This window comes from Centruroides sculpturatus, unplaced genomic scaffold (assembly GCF_000671375.1).
Source record: "Centruroides sculpturatus isolate CEXI.00-Female unplaced genomic scaffold, Cexi_2.0 scaffold782, whole genome shotgun sequence".
NCBI classification, from domain to species: Eukaryota; Metazoa; Arthropoda; class Arachnida; order Scorpiones; family Buthidae; genus Centruroides; species Centruroides sculpturatus.
Window position 1 is genome coordinate 368,759 of NW_019384980.1, and position 23,400 is coordinate 392,158.

At 29.0% G+C, this 23,400-nt stretch overlaps 1 protein-coding gene across 1 annotated transcript in view; it reads right to left on the reverse strand.

The window, feature by feature from the left end:
• LOC111632766 (cyclin-dependent kinase 17-like) overlaps positions 1-23,400 on the reverse strand; it is a 49,393-nt gene that overhangs the window by 16,735 nt on the left and 9,258 nt on the right. The window contains exons 2-8 of the mRNA XM_023377287.1: positions 20,931-21,226; positions 13,951-14,040; positions 9,943-10,061; positions 9,722-9,847; positions 7,192-7,248; positions 4,520-4,634; positions 1,906-2,000 (exon numbers count right to left, since the gene is read on the reverse strand). Of these exons, the coding sequence (XP_023233055.1) occupies positions 1,906-2,000; positions 4,520-4,634; positions 7,192-7,248; positions 9,722-9,847; positions 9,943-10,061; positions 13,951-14,040; positions 20,931-21,054 (726 nt within the window). The 5' untranslated portion in view covers positions 21,055-21,226. The remainder of the gene's footprint in view (positions 1-1,905; positions 2,001-4,519; positions 4,635-7,191; positions 7,249-9,721; positions 9,848-9,942; positions 10,062-13,950; positions 14,041-20,930; positions 21,227-23,400) is intronic.

Consider the following 23,400-nt stretch of genomic DNA (forward strand, 5'->3'; position numbering starts at 1 on the left):
GTTTGTCATCTGCGACAGAACGTTCTAATTTTAATATATATATATATATATATATATAAATAATACAGTAAAAAATAAAAATTGAAGAATTTTTAAATTTATCATTTTCTTTATAAATAATAATATAAAATATGATTTAATAATTATTCAGATGGAGTGTTAGAAAAGCCTACAGAATGTACTTCTATGTAGCCTACAGAATTGTGTTTGTTCTCAAAACTTAATCAATTTTGATTAGATTTTGCCACTTTCCATTAATTGTGATGAGAAATCTAAAAATGTAATAAAAATGGGGTCCATGATTTTGTTTTTGAGATATAATGGGGTCAAAGTGATAATATCCCTGCTTCCAGACACAATTTAGCACATCTAATGGAATTTAGGGGGGAAAGCATTGCATGAGCCAAACAGAAAATGTATGCAAAAAACAAACAAAACACTAAAACAAAGCCATTGACATTGATCATTTTGTTCTTGGATCGTGTACTCCATAGTGGCAAGTGCAAGGATTATCTGTCTGTGCCAAGCAAGTGTAAAGATTTCCTCTTTCTTTCTGGCTCTGCCTCAATTCTATCATGATATAATTTACTATTCACAATGTTCTAGTTATTTGTATAAATCTATAATATTGCAAAAAACTCCACCATACCTTTAAAATGCAGTCTATTTTACACCTATCGAACGTTTTCGGTCAGATTCACAGACCTCCTTCAGGATCGAACTATCAGATTTCAAATTTGCAAAACTGAAATTCCAAAATGTACGTTCTATAATCTTCTCAATCACGCATGCTCATTATTATAATTTTAATGTCGCCACTTTCCATGCCGATGCTATTTTGTTTGATTCACGGAAATTTATATTTTGCCCTTTTTCTTTGCACTTGTAAATGTGCCAGGCTTCTGCATACTTTAGATGNATTATGCGATCGCAGATCAAACAGAGATCGAAATCAAATGGAGCAAGGCAGATATCACACAAAAAGTGGAAAATAGAAGACATCTAAAGTATGCAGAAGCCTGGCACATTTACAAGTGCAAAGAAAAAGGGCAAAATATAAATTTCCGTGAATCAAACAAAATAGCATCGGCATGGAAAGCGGCGACATTAAAATTATAATAATGAGCATGCGTGATTGAGAAGATTATAGAACGTACATTTTGAAATTTCCGTTTTGCAAATTTGAAATCTGATAGTTCGATCCTGAAGGAGGTCTGTGAATCTGACCGAAAACGTTCGATAGGTGTAAAATAGACTGCATTTTAAAGGTATGGTGGAGTTTTTTAAATAGTAATGCAGTTAGAGATATAATGATCTATAATATTGCTATATTTTATACAGAAATATCAAAGTATTTTTAAAAAAGAATAATTCTCTCTTCAGATCTTCAAAGCCTAATTCTAATTTTATACAATTAAACATAAAGGATTAAACACAATATGCCATTTCACAAATATTTTCTGCAAATTTTAGCATATTTCTGAAGTTTGAACATGTGAAGTTAAAATATATACATATAGTGAAAACTTTGTCAATGTTTCAGTTTTTTGATATTCAAAAATATTATATTAAATTATAATAAAATTATCACTGAAATGGTACTTAAAAATATTATAATAGTAGATATCTGAACTTTTGCACCAGTTAGCCTATTTACATATAAAATATACCTCATGTAGCATTACTTTTGCATAATATTATGTGATTTGCCTCAACTGATAACATTATGTGGGGGGTCAATTTTATAAGTAATTTAGATTAGAATCAATGAAGATTTTAATTAAATTTTAATTTCAAATTAAAAAGAGAAACAATTTATACTTACCATATTTATGAAATATAGTTATAATAATTTAATAAAATAATTTATAAATTATTAATTTTATAATAAAATATTTTTCTTACCAAATATTCAAATACTAAAGTTAGAGATTTTTCTGTGTGGACTATATCATGAAGTGTGACTATATTATTGTGCCTTAAATCTTTCAAGAGAGAAACTGAAAGTATATTTTAATTATTCAGTTACTTTTATAAAATTTTTTATAACTCAAAATTTAAACAAATAATCATACATATTATTTTTTATTAAATATTGAAGTAACAATAATTCATTATCATCATCAATTTAAATATAATAGTATTAATTATGCATATAGGATAACTCCATCAAAAGAACAAAGGAAAAAAATTGTTTCCTGACACACAACCCCTTAGATCTTTAACCACTAAAAGTTAACATCTTTAATGCCCAATAAAAAAATAGCTCTGCCAAGTTTCAAAATTTTTGATTCATTCAGTCCTGAGATATAATACAAAATAGATAACAGAGCATGCACATGCACAATTCTGTAAAGGGTTTTTGTTTTTACATTTTTTGGGCTCCTGGATTATCAAAACATAAAACAATGCAAAAACCTAGGGGGGGGGTCAAAATTTGACTTATTATACTTTCCTGTATCAGTAGTGAGCAGCCTTTTTATGTGCTTGTCAAATCTGATGCAAAATTTTCTCGTGTGTCAACTAAAATTTTTGGGGTACATTATTATTTGGTTTAGTGGCTAGACCAGGGTTGTCCAACCTTTTTTCTTAACGGACAAATTAGAAATTTACATATATTCAGTAGACCACAAAGGTACTTTACATAATATGCGCTTTTAAAAAGTTCAAAATGTGAATATCAAATTTTAATAACAAATACAGTATTTTTTGTAATTATATATATTATTGGCAGTAAAAAAATTATATTTCCACAAAATAAATTTAATGCAATTTTAGACATTGCCTTCCTTTTATAATATTGTCAATATCTGCTTTCATGATACTAGTCTTATTTCTAAGAATGTTAGTTAAATGAGAATCACTCAATTTATTTCCTTCAGCAGTTTTGATGATTTTTCATGCATGAAAACAATTGTTTACAACAGTATGTACTACCCAACATACATAACACTTTTCTAGAACCAATTGTCATTACAATATCAAAGTGTATCCAGTGAAATGAGAATAATTTTTACGACATACTTTACCAAAATAAATGGAAATGTATCTAAAAATGTGTAGGGTATAGTAGGCTGTGGTCTGCATAAAAATATTAAGTGGGCCGCAGTGCAGGCCATGGGTTGGACCATCGCTGGGCTAGACAATGCTACAAGAAAGCTAGATTCAGTAGATTGGCATTTCTGCTTGTAAATCAGTATATTGCAGAGATAGATATCTCGGAAATAAGATGTTTGTTTTATTATCTTATTATTTATTATTACTAAAACAGTTAACAGTGTTTGTTCCTATACTGGATTTTTATTTAGTATCACTCTACTCAATAAAATTGTATTCTTTTTAAGATAAAATATACAACTCAGCAAAGATGTTAATATTTATTTTGTAAGGTGAGCCCTAGGTTGCATATTAGAAAAAGTCATTGATGTGTCATATTTAGCACGTGTCAAGGTTTGCTCACTCCTGCCCTCTGTTATATTCTATAACAGCCAGGAAAGTAACAACAACAACAACAAATCCAATTTACATGCAAATGCAATAAGATCAGAAATTTATACATTTATGCTCAAATGTGTATTTTCAGTCTTTTATTAACAATTTTAAAATACCAAGAAATATAATTCTGTTGTTGTAATGCTCTCCTAAATCTTCTGATTATTATTAGTGCAAGTACAGTAGAACCCCCCTATAACACTGTTGATAATTCCGAGTTATATGAATTCCATGTTGTATGAGTCACTTAGATGTGAGCCGTTCACAGCCTGGCACACGTATTTGTAAAATCTAAGTGACTCGTACAACATGGAATTCATATAACTCGAATTATCAACAGTGTTATAGGGGGGTCTACTGTAAACTAATCTAAGAGGACTATTTGTTTACTTCTATTAACATTTATGAACTAGTAAATAGTCAGGATGATAATTACATTTTAAAAATTTTCACAAGAAATTAATTAAAGAAATATTTATGATTTAGTCCTTGCCAAAGAAAAATTTATTTTACATATTGAGGCAGATAAGAAGCTACAATAAAAGTTGTCTCCCCATTAAGACTGTCCCTGAGGTGTGAGAAGAACAAAAGATGAAAAATTCCTGTTTTTTCTTCAACTAATTTCTTGTAAAAATTTAAGATTTTAAAAAACTTTTAAATTGTTTATTTCTATCTTTTAAATTAGTTTAATAGTAATGAATAATTTTAAAGTCTGTTTTTAGCACTTTTAATCTAAAACATTAAATATTTTAAATTATTATATTTGCACAAATATAAATAAAAGATATAGAAATTTGTGCACAATGATGAAAAATTTTATGCCATATTAATAATAACATAAAACATTCAAAAATAAAAAGTAAATAAATTTTAATTTGTAGTTTATCTGAATAAATGTAAGTTTTATTAAGATAATTTCAAATATCTATATTGAAATGATGAATAAAAAGAAGTTTTACTTTAAAATTTTTAGCAATATATTATTATTTTCAATTAAATTAAAAGCTTTATAATAGTTATATTTCACCTTCACGTATGGCAGTACAAGGCGCTCCTTCTTCGTGTTCTATGCGTATTTCTTTAAGTGCTACTAAATTACCTGTTAAACGACTTTTCCCTTTAAAAACAGTTGCATATGTACCCTAAAAATAAAAATCATGAAATTTTAAAAATATGAATATTAAAAATAGTTACATTAAAATTATTATTCTAACATTACCAATATTAAATATATTTAAAATTTTTAAAAAATATCATAACTTGCCAATATATTCCCATTATTAAAAAAAAATCAAATTTGCATGAAATAATCAGTTTTTCTTATCAATAATATATGATTTTAAGTAAGCTTATTTGCTTGCAAACACTTTTAGGATTAATTTTTTAAGTTTCATTTGCTTATTGAATGATTATTGTTATTATTATTAATTTTTTATCAAATATAGTAAAGCGTCGATTATCCGAATCAATTGGGGACTGGGGTTGTTCGGAAAATCAATTTTTTGGATAACTGATTACATACGAAAAAAATACATTATTAATGTAGTATATTAATATATCCCAACAATAGAATATTAATATATCCAATGATAAACTTTTCTCCGTTGCATGTCACTACGCGTTGAATTTTCGTCAATGTTAAGCCTAATGAAAATTTTTATAATAATAATAATAATAATAATCGTGGCTATTGTATTATTAAAAATTATTTCTTTATTTTGTACAAACAAAATAAATATATTGAAAAATATAAAAACAAAAAAAATTACACTTTAGAAGTTAATCTAGTATCAAAAACGTTTGATTCAGCACAACACAGTCCGACTGGAACGCTTTCAGTTAACTGATGTTTTGGTTGTCGGCATTCAGATAATCGACGTTCTACTGTAATATTTGTCTATAATTGTTTTAAACTACGTTTTCTTTTATTATTACCGATGATTTTTTTTTTATTAAGATCTTAAATTATTATATTTATTTAAAAATTATTATTATTCTTAATATTTTCTGTTTTCAATTAAATTTTAAAATCACATTTCTATAAAATACACCCAATTCTACTTTTACATTTTTTTTGCATAATTTTGATTTAACACAGGGCTTCTTAAACTATGAGTCACAACCCATATGGGGTTGTGAAAACTTTCTGTTCATGAAGAATGTCACTTCAACCCAAGATGTACCTGTCAGATTCTCCAATATTGGTTAGCAAATGTTCACAGCAAGAAAGCATTCATACATCTTTTCTTGCTTTGATCTGCTACTACTTTTCAATTAAATCTACTCCCCTATTTAGTTTCAATCTACTATCATTTACTTTTTTCAAACTTAGCATTGCACATACTATTATGTGAGGTAATACCAGCAAGGTTTTGTGCTATTATAGAAACATAATAATTCAGTTACTGAAAATAAAAATTTTAATAAAATTTTCCTACCATCATTCCTCAGCATTTAAGTATAAAATCTGTACATCCTTGAGTTGTATATTGTGACTAGGAATTATGTTTTCCTAAACTTTTTGGGTTCTTGAGTTTTAGTGATTTGAGAATTGGAAATTCTCAAATCACTAAAACTATAAACTGCTTTCATGAGAATCACTTTTTAAATTCTTGAGATCTCAAAACTAAAGAAAAATTTATTATTTACGAAACACTTGGATTAATTATAAACAATCCAGTAATGAGTTGCTTAACTTTTCTGGCAACATTTAAAACTGCATGTGTGTGCCTTATTAAAAACTTTTATATTTTTAATTATTATAAAATGGCAAAAAGATTAATTTTGAGGATAGAGATGAGATTTATAAAAAAAATTGTAAATGCTAATAATGAGTAAAATCTTCATTATGTCTGACTGTACTTGAGATATTACACGACCCCCCTTTATCTCCCCACTCCAACAAACTTTAACCATCAAAAGTTAATAGAATCAATCCCCCTGCAAAATTTCAGAAAGTTTTGACGAGAAGCATAGGCATTATTAAGCTTCAAAGAGGGTAAACGAAATCATGCCCTACACATACTTCCCCTCTGTTCTGGATCTGTTGTTTAGATAATTATAGTATCTTTCAGCTAACACAGTTTTGTCATTTTATGAGTATGAGGGCCTGTGGGTAAGTTTTTGGCATGAAAATTTGGGTATATATGAAAAAGATGGCAAAACTTCAAATTCTGCTGTAAAACTGTGTAAGTCAGATAGGGTTTCTCAAGTCATGATATACCAAGTTTTATAACTTAAAGAGCATGAAAAACTTCAATGACAGTTTATTTTAAAGTCAGAATATAAATACATGATAGACATTTACACATCATCTACAATAATTGTAATAGTTTACTGTAAAACATTTTCAACAGAAATTCTAGTAAAATAATGAAATAGAAAAAATATAAAATTTTTAAATTATGATGATAATCTAGTGGATTTTTTGCTACAATCATGTTGAAATATATTCAGTAAAACAATAAAATCTGTAATAATTAATATAATCTTTTAAATAAAATACAGCTTTTCTCTTATTTTGTTATTCAAATTGTACAATTAAACATATCTATCTACAGTTTGTCCTATAATATTAAATGCACATGCTCTGGAAAAAATCTAATTACAATATGCTTAAATATAGTTACTATTTAATTCTAATTAATACTTTTAATTTTATTATATAAAATGTTATTATAAGGGTATTAAGAAACTTACCTCACCAAGTTTATCTAACTTTGTATAAGTTTCCATTCTACCAAATCCAATTTCAGACTAAAATATTTTTAAAAAAATGAAAAACTGTTAGTTATTTTTAGAACAATGGCAGTATTCTAAAATAAGAATTTTTTAGGTATTTTAATTTTCTATAATAATAGAACTAAAATTCAGACAGTGAATAAAATTCTTTATTTTTTTATGAAATAATAAACAAATTACTGAACAACTGAAGGAAGATATCAAGACACCTGGACAAAAGGAATATGAAATATACGATCCACAAACCTTAGAAATCATCCAGCAGAAACCAAATACCACTTTTTGAACATTTTCGGCCTACTCCAAAGTCTTTCAAGAACATTAGAAAAAAAGAAAGTGTTTCTGATGAAGGTCTTCAGAGTAAGCTGAAAACATTTGAAATGTGATATTTGGTTCCTGTTGAATGAATTCTGAGGTGTATGTTTCATATAACTTAATATTTAATAAACAATAGCATTTTCAACCTAATTTGCTAGATCTTCATCAATACTATAAAAATTCTTGTAATCTGCAAGATGCAAACTCATTTTATTCTATACATCATGCTGAAATTAAAGCTCACTTCAAGAACAGAAGGAATATATTTCCTTCAATAAGAAATACATTTCTGAAAATGAGAATCTATTTGCCAACCAAAACAAAGTTAAATAATTTTAATATATATATATATATATAAATGGACATGTGTGTCCCTATATTTCACTTTTCAGCCAAAACTAGACATCGCACATGAATGGTGTTTGTATGTGGTAGTAGCCCCAAGTCTCCATTCGTGCACTATGGTGGTTGCGTCTCAATAGCTATAAGGGTGCGGGAGATATGGGAGCTTAAAGTTGTTGACTTCGAAGATTTTCTATTTCGATTTTAAAAATGTTCGAACCATTTTAAATTCAAATTTGTATTTGAATTCGAATTTAAATTTGAATTGGTTCGATTATAGAACGATTGTAAACGTTCCAGAAAATTGACCAAATTGAAAATAGTTCGTTTGACTGGACATAAAAATTCTCTAATTAATCTGGAAACGGGGAACCTAATTCTTGCATTCTGTGCTATAAGGGTGTGGGAGATATGGGATTGAAAGTGGTTGACTTCGAAGATTGTAACAATGGAAGTGTCAACAATGGAAGTGTTAATAATAGAAGTGTTAACAGTGGAAGTGTTAAGAATGGAAATGTTAACAATGGAAGTGTTGAGTAACAAAGGAAGTGTTAATATAAAGTGGCATGAAAGATTTACAGGCGATTTTTTGCGTTTTTGCAAGTCCTTGCAGCTAGATTCTAGATTACTTAGAAAAACAGTCTTTTATATATAAACAAAACTATATTACATACAAATAAAAACCCAGCGAAGCGGGTCCTTGCAGCTAGTAAATAATAAAAACATTTTCATTGTTCATGTTTTCCAAGATTAGGGATGAGGATAATGGGACCTCACTGCTACCATATATGTCACTACAATACATTTACACATATGTGATTAAATTCTAAATTTCACTATGTTTATAAGGTTTTTGAATGAGGAGGTTGGAAGGGGTGCAGCTACCTTCCTAAAGCATCATTAAATTGCATTGTCCAAAGTAAGTCAGCCTTCTATCTTATTTGGAATTGAATGAAACTTGTGTTGCAAACTTTGAGGATATGATACAAAGCAAGTTTTAAACAAAAGTGTTTAAAAAAAGCAGATCACTGTATGATACATTTCTTATAATTAGTGATGATAAAAAATGAAACATTTGAAAAATCATAGTTTTAGAAGTAAGAAGGTACTTATCTTCTAAATAAAATTTTAACATTTTAAAATTAATTTCTATCACCATAATTGACAATGTACTAGATACCTATATGCCTAGACTTGCTTTTAGAAATTTACTTATTAATGAAAATTAAATTATTGTCATTAGAAAAAGTATGTTATTATTTAACAGTTTTCATTATTACACTCCAATATCTCAAAATATCATTCTCATCATAGTCTATTTCTTGATTTGCTAAATCCAACAAGCAATCTTAGTGTGGAGTTTCTCCTATAGCACTTTTAATCCATTTTTGGGATATCCAGACTTCAAAACCTACAATTCATTTATTTTTATATGGAGATATAGATGAATGTACAATCTTGAATCCCTAAGAACAACATAAATTACTTATTGTTACTGTAACCATAAACTAATCTGCTGCTTGGAAAGAATGTCTACTTTCCTTGTCCTTTACTCCAGAGAAAATTGTGACAACAAAAGGAAGCCTAATATCCAGAAATACTTTGTACTTTCATTTCTATATTTTGAAAGACAGTCAATTATAATATAAAAATCCTAATTATAAAATTCTTATAAATGTAACTTTCAAAGCAAAACAATAGCATTATTAAACTATATCAGCATATTTTTCAATTTATTCACCAGATAATATAAATGGAAAAATCATAATAAAAAAATAATAAAATTATTTTAATATTCTAATTAAACTTAATAATGAAAGCATGTTACCAATGACTGCCTTCTCATTGATCGGCTAAGGGGACCATCTAAAATAGGACCAATAGATTGTTTGGCAAGAAAACTTTCTGGAAGACGGAGATCTGCAGGCAGTGATAATCGTTTAGTAATATCATGCTGAAACAATCCAATATTAAAATATTTTGTTGATTCTTAGTAATAATACCTTTAAATAAAGAGAAAAATTTAAACAATATTAATATTTTAATTACTTGATTTAACCTCCTATTTTTAGGCCTTAACTTAACAGGAGATACAACTTCATCTGAAGCACCAGATGCTTCTTCACTCTCTCCATCAGATCCAATATGAGGATGTTCAAGGACTATGCCTACATAAAATTATTCATAATAAAATAAAAAAATAAAATTTGTATCTTTGTAAAGCAAAAATCTTATTTTTATTTCAAATGTTTTCTGAGATCAATTATTCCTCATCAATAGACAAATTATTTTATAGTTTAAAAATTTTTTATTTGATTACTTGTCAAACATTCAAACATGATGACAGTTTAAAAGATGTTTGTGTGAATTTTCATGAGTATATAACTTTTGTACACAATGAAACAAGATATATTGTTTGCACTCAATTTTTCTTATGAAGTGACTTAGTTTTTAATCTTATAATATGTTCTATTAAGTAAAAAAAATAACATATACAACTGTCTGTTGGCATTACAAAAAAATAATTTATTTTGGCGAGTACTTTCGACAGTATATAAGTGTCCACTCAGTCAGAACTATTAACAGAGAACTCCAGAGAACAAGACATTTGAATTCAAGAAAAAAGAATCCAAACATCAGCCAAAACCAATGTTTTGCAAAATTAATTGTTCCACAAGCACATGAAAATTTAAATTATACATGTACAGTACTGTACAGTTTACAAAAATTATACAAAATACAATGAAATGTAAACTAAAAGATCAGGAATAAAATTGGATTAAAATAAAATATATAAATAATAATAAATTAAACGGTCAATAAACTAACATATAGTGGCACAAATATCACTACACTGTGTTTGAATCATGTGATTTACAACTTTAGAAGATTAAACAGTTCTGTCCACAACTCCAGGATATGCAGTAAGGGAAAGTTGCATAGTGACAACATTGAGATGTAAAGCAATTCCCGTATGAATAATGTTTTTCAATCCCCACAGTGTTTTAAGAAGAGAAACTTGTGAACAAATTGATTCAAAGTTACTTTCTATTGTTTTTTTCTTTTTTAGATAACTCTGTTGTGCACTTGTTATGTGCTGCTACATCATGATATTCTGCAAGACAGAGGCAGAGCATTCTAGTAGTGACTCCAATACATGATAGTTTCAACCCAGTTAGGTGATTTTGTAAGAAGATAGTACATACTCCAGACTTTTCATAGAGTGTAACCTTGTCTCTATCATTACTAAGTATCCTACGTAAGATGGGCTGAGGTGCTAGTGGCAAAATATAGCCAAATTTCTTGAAAATCCAAGAAATATGTAATAAAATTTGACCCAGATACAGAATGGCCAGCATTATGAAAACCAATTCCTTCTTAGAATACAAAGTGGATGGTGAAAATAGCGTGTGTTTGAGCTGGTTGACTAAATGTTTGAACTTAGCTAAAGAATACCCAGCAATGCAAACAACCAATTTAAGAAGGGAAATCTCATCTAAAGAAATTGGGAAGAAGGATATATAAACACCCTGCATATCAGTGCTATAATAACCAAGATTTTGTACCTTGAGGGCTGAAAAGCCATGGATGACATAAGAAGGTTTACCAAATTTATGATACATAGAAAGTAAGATGTCATTGTGACATCTATATACAAGTAGGTCTAAAAAGATCTTGCATCTTTCTATTCCTCCTTAGTAAAGGAAATAGTTGGGAAAATAGCTGACAGCAATCATATAAACTCCTTGTGTGGGAAGGCTCAGATATAACTATATCTGAGCCTTCCCACACAAGTAGAATGTCATCAACATACCTCAAATATAGAAGGAAATCTAAAAACTTTGAATTCTATGGCTCTCAAGACTAATTCTGCCAAGATGGCTGATAGCAGTGAGCCCAAGGTAATCCCTGTTTTGCAAGTGAATGTTACCATTGAAATAGAAATAGCTGTTCTCAGTAATGAGTAAAAGCACCTCTCTCAACCCAATATTTATAGAATGGAAAAACCATTTTCAATTAGTAATGTATTTGCAAGCATGACTGCTAGTTCTATTAAGTATCTTTCCTTTCCTGTTATTGGTGAAAAAATCATTTCTATTATGGGTCAACTGGTTAAACTTTTCCTTGTGTTTTAACATGAGTTTGCTTCTACTAGATACATTTCTAGCTATTCTTTATATAGTTTTTTTTTAAATATAAGCATCCTTTCTTTGTGTGATAACATGGTTATTAGATTGATTTTATCTTTCCATTCTTTAAAGTCTTTCAGTAATTGTAGAAAGTCTGTTTTTGTTTTTTGTTCTTTCATTCTTCAGTTGCTTTTTGTTTATTATTTAATGCATCCACAAGTCTGGATCATAAAAAACATTACAAACAAATATATATAGAAAAAAACTATGTACACTTATTAAAATTTACATAAATACATCTTTTAAACTGTCACTATAACAACCTGCAAATTTTTGAATGTTTTATATCAAAAAGTTTTTTAAGAAATCTTTGAACTAGATAATAAGTTGTCTGAAGATTTAGAAAAATAAATCTCCAAAAATGTTCATGAAATAAAATATACATCATTTGTGTTAAAAGAAAAAAAACATAGTTTTTGCCTTTATTTTCATTTTAACTAAGATGAATATTTCAAATCAAAATGAGCAAAATATAATATACCAACAGAATAAAATCTTGATTATCCAGTATTCTAATTTATCTGATATAAATATATGATAGGCTGTGTATTATTGTCTTACACATGCATATATAATATTTTGCCCTCTCCCACCATTGCTTTTCTATCACATATTGTCATAGAATCTAAAAAGAATTAGCACTTAAAGTCATTAATACAGTCGACTCCCCTATAATTACAGTCCCTATAATTACGATTCCTATAAAACTGTGAAAAAATTGCGACGGTATCCGTAAAAACCCGTAAAAAACTCCTATAATTACGTAAAACGTCATCAGGCAGCCGAACTACTTTCCCGCTGTCCATAGCGCCACGCTACGGAGAGATTACTATCGTCTGTACAGTATTATATATAAATTATATATAAATTAGATACTGTACATATAATTATATATTAATTATATATAAATTAGGTACTGTATATATAAATATATATTAACTTATTGTAACTTTGTTATAATTAAATATATAATTTCCGCCGTCTAGCGTGGCGCCACGCTACGGAGATTTTACGCTAACTATCGTCTGTACAGTATGTAAATTAGCTACCGTAAGTCTAATACAGTACTGTAATTTTATACATTTCTTGTGAAAGAAACATTTCTTATTCAACGGTGATAAAAATTGTTTATATTAATGATGTCTCCAAACTTCAGCAAATTTTTCGCAGAAAAATAACTTATCAGAAAACTTTCGTCATTGCTAATGCTTGTTTTCGTTGCGGAGCGTCCCTCCGCGACGAAAACAAGCATTAGCAATTGCAGTGCGCACTCAGTAAGTAATCCTACAATTTTTTGTTTATAGCGTAGTTTATACGGATTATTTCCACAAAAAATATACGTATTTTGGAAATGTTGAGTCGGATTAGTCTAGAATCGATTAATTTTATGGAAGAAAACCTTTCAAACAGCCGTAGTCCGTAAACTTGACATGCGTCGGGCTATGATTGGAACGACTCGTAAGAAATCGGTTTCCTAAAAAATGGAACGTATCTATGATCTTATAGGGGGGTCGACTGTATATATCACTTCATAATTGCTATTCAGGGTTACAATTGGAATTACAATTCCACGATTATATTAAGACTTATATTCTATTACATTTAACTTGATTCTTTTTCTTTTCTTTTATTAACAAGATTAAGATGCTAAAATGTAATTTATTATCCACATTGAAAAAAAAGTATTATTTTAAATTTATTAATAGCTGAATTCAACATTAAAAAATATTGCTTTGAATATAAAATAAAATTATGTATATATATCCTTATAATTTTTTTGGTAATTCTAAGTTGAAAATAATATAAAATTCTAAAACAAATTAGTTTTATATTATTATTATTCAAAACATAAAACAAATAATATTACCTGAAACAGAATTGTGTACATCTGCGATACGGGAAGTAGAAAAAGAAAGCTGATGACTTGCACGATTTAAAAAACTAAGCTGTTGATTTCCTAATTATTAAAAAATAATTATTAAATATTTTATAAATTATAATTATAATTAATATAAAAACAATAAAAATTTTAAATTTTATTTTGTTTAAATGTTTTTTTTTACTGATTAGCATAACAAGTTTTTTACTGATTAGCATAACAAGTGCTCAAACCAAAAAGATAATGTGTTCAGGGAAAACTTTTATATCATTTTGACAATAATGTAACATTAACTTTATAAGTATATTCTTTTTAACTTTGATTTTAAAATATTTAAACTAAAATGAAAATCATCATATTAAAAAAATACTAAATTTTTGTAAAAGTCAATATTCATTCCACTGAAATCTATATAAACCGATGAATAAATGTCTAAGAAGCACTTATATGTATATAAATGTGTAATAAATGTACAGTAGAGCCTTGATTATTCGACTTAATTAGGGACTGGGGTTGGTCGGATAATTGAAAAGTCGGATAACCGAAAAGTATGAAAAAATCCATTATTAGTGTAGTGTATTATTATATCCCATGTAATTAGTATATCGCTATTAACCTACTTCGCATTGAATTTTCATCGATGTTAAGCCTAACAAAAATTTTTTAAAATAATAATCACTATTGTATCGTTAAAAATTAGAAAATTAAGCCTCGTTTAAATACTGGCTCCCTTTCATGGTCGAATGAGTGTTGCCAGCTAAAATACGTAAAAATAATATTAAAGTAGCCAAGACATAGTCAAATATTGTAGCGCCATATCACTAACGGACATTTGAAATTTGCCGACTAGGACGGTCGGTTAATCGGGGGTCGGATAATCGAGGCTCTAATGTATATGATACTGTAAATGACCGATATCTGGCGAATGTCAACATTCTCCAGTGAAAGTCTGCATTCACACAGTTGTTTCATGTATGTACAAAATATTTGCTAAATATTCTTACTTCTCACTTACACCGGCAAATGTTGACATTCAGCATGCACTGATGGTAAATGTTGAATAAAAATATCTTTATTATGTTAAGACAAAATTGCAACTTTTTAATATGTCAAAATAGGAGAAAGCTTAAGTAACAGTGCATGTAAATAAACTGTTGAACCTAAAACAAACAGTACATTCTAAATCATTAAAGAAAATAATACCATAATAAACTTACATATAAATTATGCGATTAACATTATACAATCTTATTTATTGCAACAACTTAAACTGTTATGGCACTTTGAGAATTGCACAAGAGTTCCTTGCTTTTACAACTGCATTTATTTGTGGAACACTTCTTTTTGCAATGACAGTGTGTATAGCCATGCCCTCCACTTTTTGAATTAGCTGCAGCTGTTTCTCTCAGCACTATTTCTTGAGAAGAAATCTCATCTATGGAAAGTAACTTTTCTTTACAAATTATGAACTGATTATGTTATTACATGATTACAAACTGATCTGTTAATGGTGTCTTTTATTCAGATATCGCTGACGGCTTACCAATGACCCTTCTCATTCTCCACCACTCGACTTGACAAACCAATCCCCACCTCACGGGATCAAAAGAACAAAAATGCCATCTAGTGACAAAGTGGTTTCCACCAAACCGTTGCCAGGAAAAGAGGTACAACCTTGTCCTATCTCCGGCTACACAAAGGATTTGGCGACAGACTGTCGCTTCTCTGTCGACATCGGCTTCGTGGGTGTCGTTTCGACCTCCACCAAAGCTTATCTGTGCTTGTCAACATACACCGGCAATTGTTTGAATGTATAATAATATAACCAAATATTTGGTCTTTCACCAATGTATTTTGTATGTGTCGACATTCACCAGAAAATATTGACATTCCCTAATTTTGGTCTTTCACAGTAACATATATATATATATATATATAATAAATATGTAATAAATATAATAAATATACAGTGGAACCTTGCTTAACAAGCACTTCACACAACGAGCATTTTGTTTAACGAGTAAAACAAATTGTAAAAAAATGACTCACTTAACTAGCAATGTTTCGCATAACGAGTGACTAGAGGGAAAGTCCCAGATTGTGCACATGCTCCATCAGTCTATGTAGCACTCATTCCACTAGCATCTCAGTGTTGCTCGTGATGAAACATTTTTCCAAACTTGTGTTCACACATATTACGTATAAACAGCGACAATCATAGCCTGTTATATAATAAATACCAAATGATATGCCAAATTCTTGGGGTAGGTAAAGGCAATAATTAAATATTAGGAATTGATTAATTTGACTAGAGGTAGGTAGTTATGCTGCCATCTCATACTAAATTTAATGACCAATTCCAAATTAAATTTTTAAAAATCTCTAAATTATAAATTAATTTATTTATAATTATTAAATTTAATACAAGATGGAAGCATAACTGTCTACCTCTAGTCAAATTAATTAATTTCTAATATTTAATCATAGCCTTTACATAGCCCAAGAATTTGCATATCATTTGGCATATTTATCAGACATATCTGTGATTTTTTTGTTTTCTGCAAATCGAATTTGCATTCCAGGTTGGTTCATTTCGCACTAAAAGAAAAGATAATTCACGTTCCTTAACAATGTATATTGTATAATTTTCTTTGAATAAATGTTATACATAAAATATTTGAATGTGTTTCTCGGCATGGAACGCATTATCATATTTTACATTAATTTCTATGGGAAAAATTGTTTTGCTTAACAATTAAGATTCTGGAATGAATTATGCTCATTAAGTGAGGTTCCACTGTATATAAATGTGTTATATATTATATTACACATTTTTTTATTTTGGATCTTAGATTTCTAAATGTCATTGCTCACTGTACCTGAAAATTGAATGCAATTAACAAAGATGTGGTTAAAAGTAAAAGCTCCATCTCCACCAAAACAAACAAACCAATACTTTACAAAGAAACAACATGTAAGTGGATCATACTGAGTCACAGGTGGGGTCTACAATCCTTCACTCAAATGACCAGCTGTTAACTTCCTCTGAGGATTCGTCATGATTTTGTGGAAAGGGTGAAGGAAGAGGAAGGATGATATTTGTGTAGGGATAGAAAACAAAAAAGACTTCACTTTTGACTCAGACTTGGAGTTGAAGAATGGTTATTTGTTTGTTTCCATAACAACTATTCCTTAAGTTTGATTTTTGAATAACCTTTGGTTATATACAAATTACAAATTTAGTTTTAGTTTTTATACAGGTAATATTTATCTGGATATAGTATGTATTAAAAGCAAAATGTTCTGTCATCACCACACACAAATAATGTAAATTTAAAAACAAACTTTAAACAGTTTTTAAAAATGTTTTAATTTTCAACTGACTTATTTTATTTTTAATTTGGTTTCAGTGTAAAGGCCAGAGTTTTAATTATGTCATTATTTTTTAATTTAATTATTATTTTTAGTTTTAATTAATTTTTAGGTTAAATTTGTTTAATATTAATTTAGTTTTAGCTTTATAATTATTTTTAATAGTTATTAATTTATTATTATTTATTTAATTTTGCCATTTTTGAACCCTTAATTATGATTTTTTTTAATTAATTGCAACTCTTTTTTCTTTTGCAACATAACTATTGAAATTGTTTCACAGAAACGATAATAAAATTTAAATGTATTTTAAGTTTTTAGTAATTTCATTAATTTTTGTTATATAAATTTACCCGGTTTTTTAAAATTTAATTATAAACGAGTTAATATTGATTGAACTATTGGGCTACCTAGTATTTCAATAATAATCAATTCAACTATTATTACAATAACTATATATATAATATAAAATTTATGATTTATTTATATATATATATACTAGCTTACCCGTCGCGCATTGCTGCGATCTCAGAAGAAACGAAATTCAAGCAAACTCGTTATAATAAAATTAAATTTTCATTTTATCATTTTTATTGAAATATATTATTATTATTCGTTTTCATCGGGAAAACATTTCAAAGTGTCGTTTCAATTCTATTTATTTATTGGAGTGCTCGTGGATACACGATATTTTTTGTTTTTTCGTCTGGTGCGTACACGAATAATTCGGAAGGTTTTCCGACGCGTGAGCTGGCCACATACAGTTGTCCATGCGAGAAGCACGGATTCTCCAAATTTAGCCCACACACTTGCAGCGATTGTCAAAAGCGCGATATTCCCCATTTATATATATATTTTTAAATCCTTTATAATTTTAATTATTTAATTGCTCCTTCCTCTCTTCCTTGGCATGTTGTGAAATTTCTGATAGTTGGATAATAAACCGTTTTATTGTAATTTGTCTTTTTAAATTATTTTGAGTCGATATTAAAATTTGGAAAAGGGGGATACCTAGATCGGTAAAATAGGCGAATTTCTTCCTACAACTTCGGTCACTGTTCGGGGTATAGTTAAGATTTTATGAACAGGTACAAAATGTTTACTTTGGATAGGGTAAGGTAAGGCATATCTATCTAGACAGATAAGATAACCTTAGTACCCTAATGTATGATTATTAATGGCTATGTTCACCAACAATGAGTTGAAGTTAATCAAATAGCATTCACCTGATGTAAAATGAATGCTGATTGATTGACTTTTGACTCTTAACTCTTCATTGGTAAATATAGTCATAAAAAGACAAACTTGAAGCCATTTATTTATTTGCTTAGGACTAGAAATGTTTCAATTTTGGAATATTTGTATACAGTGGTACCTCAGGATACGAAATTAATCCGTTCCGAAACTAAGATCGTATCATGAAAATGTCGTAAGGTGGATCATCTTTTCCCATACAATTACATGTAAAACCAAATAATTCGTTCCAACGCGAAAAACATACTCAAATTAAAGCCAAGTAATACATTAAAAAAAATAACTGTAGTAAGAAAAACAAATGAAAAATGCGAACTAATGTAACGTCGTATGGTGAGTTTTTGTTCGTATCGTGGAGCAAAAATATGCTCGAATTTCATGTCGTATCCTGAAAATTTCGTATGGTGGGGCGTTCGTAACCTGAGGTACCACTGTATTTGCATCTGACTTGATTTGATAATGTTAGTCTCATTTAACTTCTTTTATTGTATCACTTGTTTAGAGATTTTTATTAACTTTTGATAAAACAAAAACTTTTCGCATATCTACATGAATATATTTTTTATAGATACAATAGATACATATATAATATGTATATTTATACAGGTATACCTTGCCTTAAGTCAAAAAACAACGTAAGTTAAATTTACTTGTCACTAGGCTAAACCACAAATAACCATTCCCACTTTTGTATTTTATTTATAAATGAATTTTTAATAATATATGGTTAATAAGAATCTATTTTAAGCTTACAAACAAATAAATTTTAGTTTTTAATATAGTACAGAAAAAAGTAATCTAAATTTTGTGAATTCATGAACGTACAGTACATACTTGTAAATGTACGTGTTTGCAATTTGGTGATGTTTACAGTACATCGCAGACTCTTTATTTGTGAATGTGGTTTGCTCTAAGACATTATAAAATAAAATGATTTTATAAGGTTAAATAACAAATACAGTTATTAAAATTATTTTGCGACAGTAGAAAATAAACTAATTTATATTAAATTTACCAATATCGAATGGCACTGACAAGGACGCCAAACAGTAATGTTGGAGCTACTGTGTAAAACACCAATATTGAGCACTTAAAGACCGCTAAATAAGACGACAACACAGAAACACAGATGTTTTCATGTTTCGTTCTCTAGGATTTACGATAATTATATTAACATTTACTGTAAATGTATATATTTTAATATGATTTTATGTGCTTTAATGCTTTTATAGTGATATTACGATTTCAATATTTGTGGCAGACAGACATAAAGTTGAATAAAATGACTTAAACTTGATTTTTATTTTTCCATATATTTTTTGACAAACAACATATAATCAAGAATGACGTAACTCAAAACAACATAAGTCAAGGTATACCTGTATATAATATATTTTACATGTCTATATACACATATACATACATATTGATACATACACACTTAGCAGGGAGGCCAGAAAAATCATCCAGAATAACTGAAATAGAGCATTAATTATCTTAGAATCTTAGAAATCCATATTCTGGTTAACCCTAAGGTAAACTAGAATGCCAGTTTACACCAAATGTGAGAAGTAATTTCTTGTCTCCATTTATTTCAGCATGCTGCTCAATGTGCAAAAATATGGTATCAAATTCTGACTATTAATTATAATTCAAGTTATATCTGAAGTGATTTCAAACCTTTGTCAGCTGATTTAACCAATATATAAATGTAAATTTCAGAATATTTATATGATAGCAATTGTGAAGTGCAAACAACTTCTCATTACATAACAATTCAAGGGAAAAGTGCATCAGCAAGCTAATGAAATTACTAAAATGTGTTAAGAAAATTTCCAAAAAATTATTGATGAACATTGATACACACTACACAAGCTAAATTTTGGAACAATCACTTTTCACAATGGTTCTTAATCCTTTAAAACATGGTTTTGTACTACATGAAATTTTATAGAAATTTAGCTACTGTGTTATACAAGTCTGTATAGTTAAAAAATATATAGAGTTTAGAATATGCTAAAATTTGTTCTAAAATATTTTAAATTTACTTTGTTACACAATTAAGATAAGAATAAACTAAAGTTGCTAATAGGTCTAGCATCATGTAGATTAAGAATGCTAAGCAACAAGCTGGGTTTTAAAATCATACTATCTTCTCTACATGTTATGAAATGCTATTTGCTGTTCAGCTTGTGAATAAATCAGAATATTGAAACATGTTAAGTTTTTATTTGATATCAGTAAACATAATATTGTGTGTCATTATCTGTTCTAAAGAATTCAAAATAACAATGACATTAATAATTATATAACTATAAATTAAATATTAAAAATCAATTTACCATTTTTGTTAATATCACCATTCTCTCTGATAGAGAGATTTTCTGCTAGTTCAGAAAGACGTTCATCACTATTCAGTCGTGGAGCATGAAGAGTATGAGAAATTCGACGACGAAGCCTCTTCATTGTAAGTTTTCATCACTTATAATAATATATTAACATCTAATATTTGTCAAACCATGTCCTTAAAAATGTGCAGGCAGGAATATGGAAGGCACTTAAGTGAAAAATGCTGTCATTTGTTTATATAATGCTTATATGCACAATTTGGCATATAAAGAATTGCAATATTATTTACCTAAAAATTTAAATTTTAAACATTAGTCTCAATCATAATAAGAATAAATATTGTAATATAAATTGAAATATAAATATATATTTAATAAATTAACCATTGTTTTTGAAATTTTACATTATTTTAATAAATTTAAAATGTAATATGATTAAAAACACCAGAAGAGATATATGCAAAACAATACCTTGCACACCAGAACAGGTATAAAAATGATATCAGGGATAAGCCAAGCTCTCTTCTTGGAGAGACTACTGCTCCCAGGCCTCTAAAAACACCTGGGTTTTCTCACCAAATGGTTTACTGATAAACTTAAATCCAGGAGCATTTTGACTACCATCAATATTAATAACACACATACTAAAGATGTATAATCTACAATTGCTAGACAGTTTGATATTTATTGTGGTAAGGACAATCCCAAAGAGGACACCTGGCAAAGAGGGATTAGGGTAACCATCGTTCAGCCAATGATCACTGAGAATAGCTCACCATTACATTTTGAGGAAGTAAATGAGGTAACTAGGTCCATTAGCAAAAAGAAGGTTCTTGGGCTGGATAACATTACTCCAGAATTGGTACAAAATATTTAGAAGCACAATCCAGGCATTTTATTAAACATTTATAATGAATGTCTTATGTGGGGCATCTTCCCTGAAGTTTGGAAAAGGACAAAAATTGTCCCAATCCCTAAACCTGGGAAACCTCTGGAAGATAGGCTTATATCCCTTCTTCCAGTCTTGGGGAAAATATTAGAAAGGCTAATCACCAACATGCTCAACTGACATGTGAAAGCTAACTGCCATCTCCACCACCATCAGTTTGGCTTCAGAAAGCAACACTCCATGACTGATGTCATCTTCTGTGCCACCAACAACATTAATGATGATCTAACTAGGTACAAGTATGTTTTAAGTGTCAGCTTGGACATACAAAAGGCTCTTGATAGTGCTTGGTGGTCCTTGATTTTGTACCAACTTCAGGTAAATAACTGCCTGGCTAATCTCTATCATCATTAGGGATTACCTCTCCAATAGAACTGCAATACTACAAACTGGAGGCCTGCAGTTTGAGAGGGAGATTGGTAGAGGCTGTCCCCAGGGCTCTGCATGCAACTGACTTTTATGGAATATGATCTTTAACCAGTTCCTGATGAAGGAATTTGGCCAACACCACTCCACTGCCTATGCTGATGCTCTAGTGTTGATGGGTGGAGGTTCAAGAACAGATCTAGAGCAAAAGAGCATGAATATTCTCACTATTATCATCTTATGGGGCAAACAATATAAGCTCCATTTTAATCCCAACAAAATGGAGAATATTGTTTTCAGTAAGCCTGGTAAGCCACATCTTTATAGGAGAATCACAACTGTTAAAATGGTTAACAGCAGTATCAAGATTTCAAAGACTATTAAATACTTGGGGGTCATCTTGGATAACTAGCTATCCTGGTCCCTATACATCAGCCATATAACAAAGCACGCTGCCTTATTTTTAGTCTTTCAGCAAGACTGCAAAAAAATAACTGGGGACTATTATCAAGTGTCATGAGCATGATATATGACATGATCTTTATGCTAATTGTAACACATACATGTAGTAATTGGAACAATGCCATTCATCTCTCACACAACAAGCATAAACTACTAGCAGCCCAGCAGAGGGCACTGTTGTATATTATTGAAGTGTATTATACCAGCTTTACCAGTAGTCTACATATAATTGCTCAAAGACCACCAGTGGATCACCCACATCACTTTGTGGGTGAAAAAATGGCAAGAGTAATCAAAATGCTGCTGTTAATAACAAGGACATCAATCCCAATGACATTGAACAGCATATGGAATTGCATGGTACCAAATATTTTTTCCCGGTTTGGCAGAAATTTTGGCAGAGATTTTAAACATAAAAAAATTGCTCCATTTCAAGTAGTTTTTCCCATTTACGCAAGTTTCCACTTTATTCAGGTTCTGTTACTTTTACTGTATTGAGTTGGCAGTGAAGCCTTTCCAACAAATTTTTGTATTAAATATCTTGATAATATTTTAGCATGTTGAATTTTTCCACTATGAAAAAAATATTCATCACAAATTGGAATTACAAATTTCTAAAAATAAGAGATTTAAACACAGCAGCCATGAAAATTATATTTAAAAAATATAATTTATATTTTATAAATA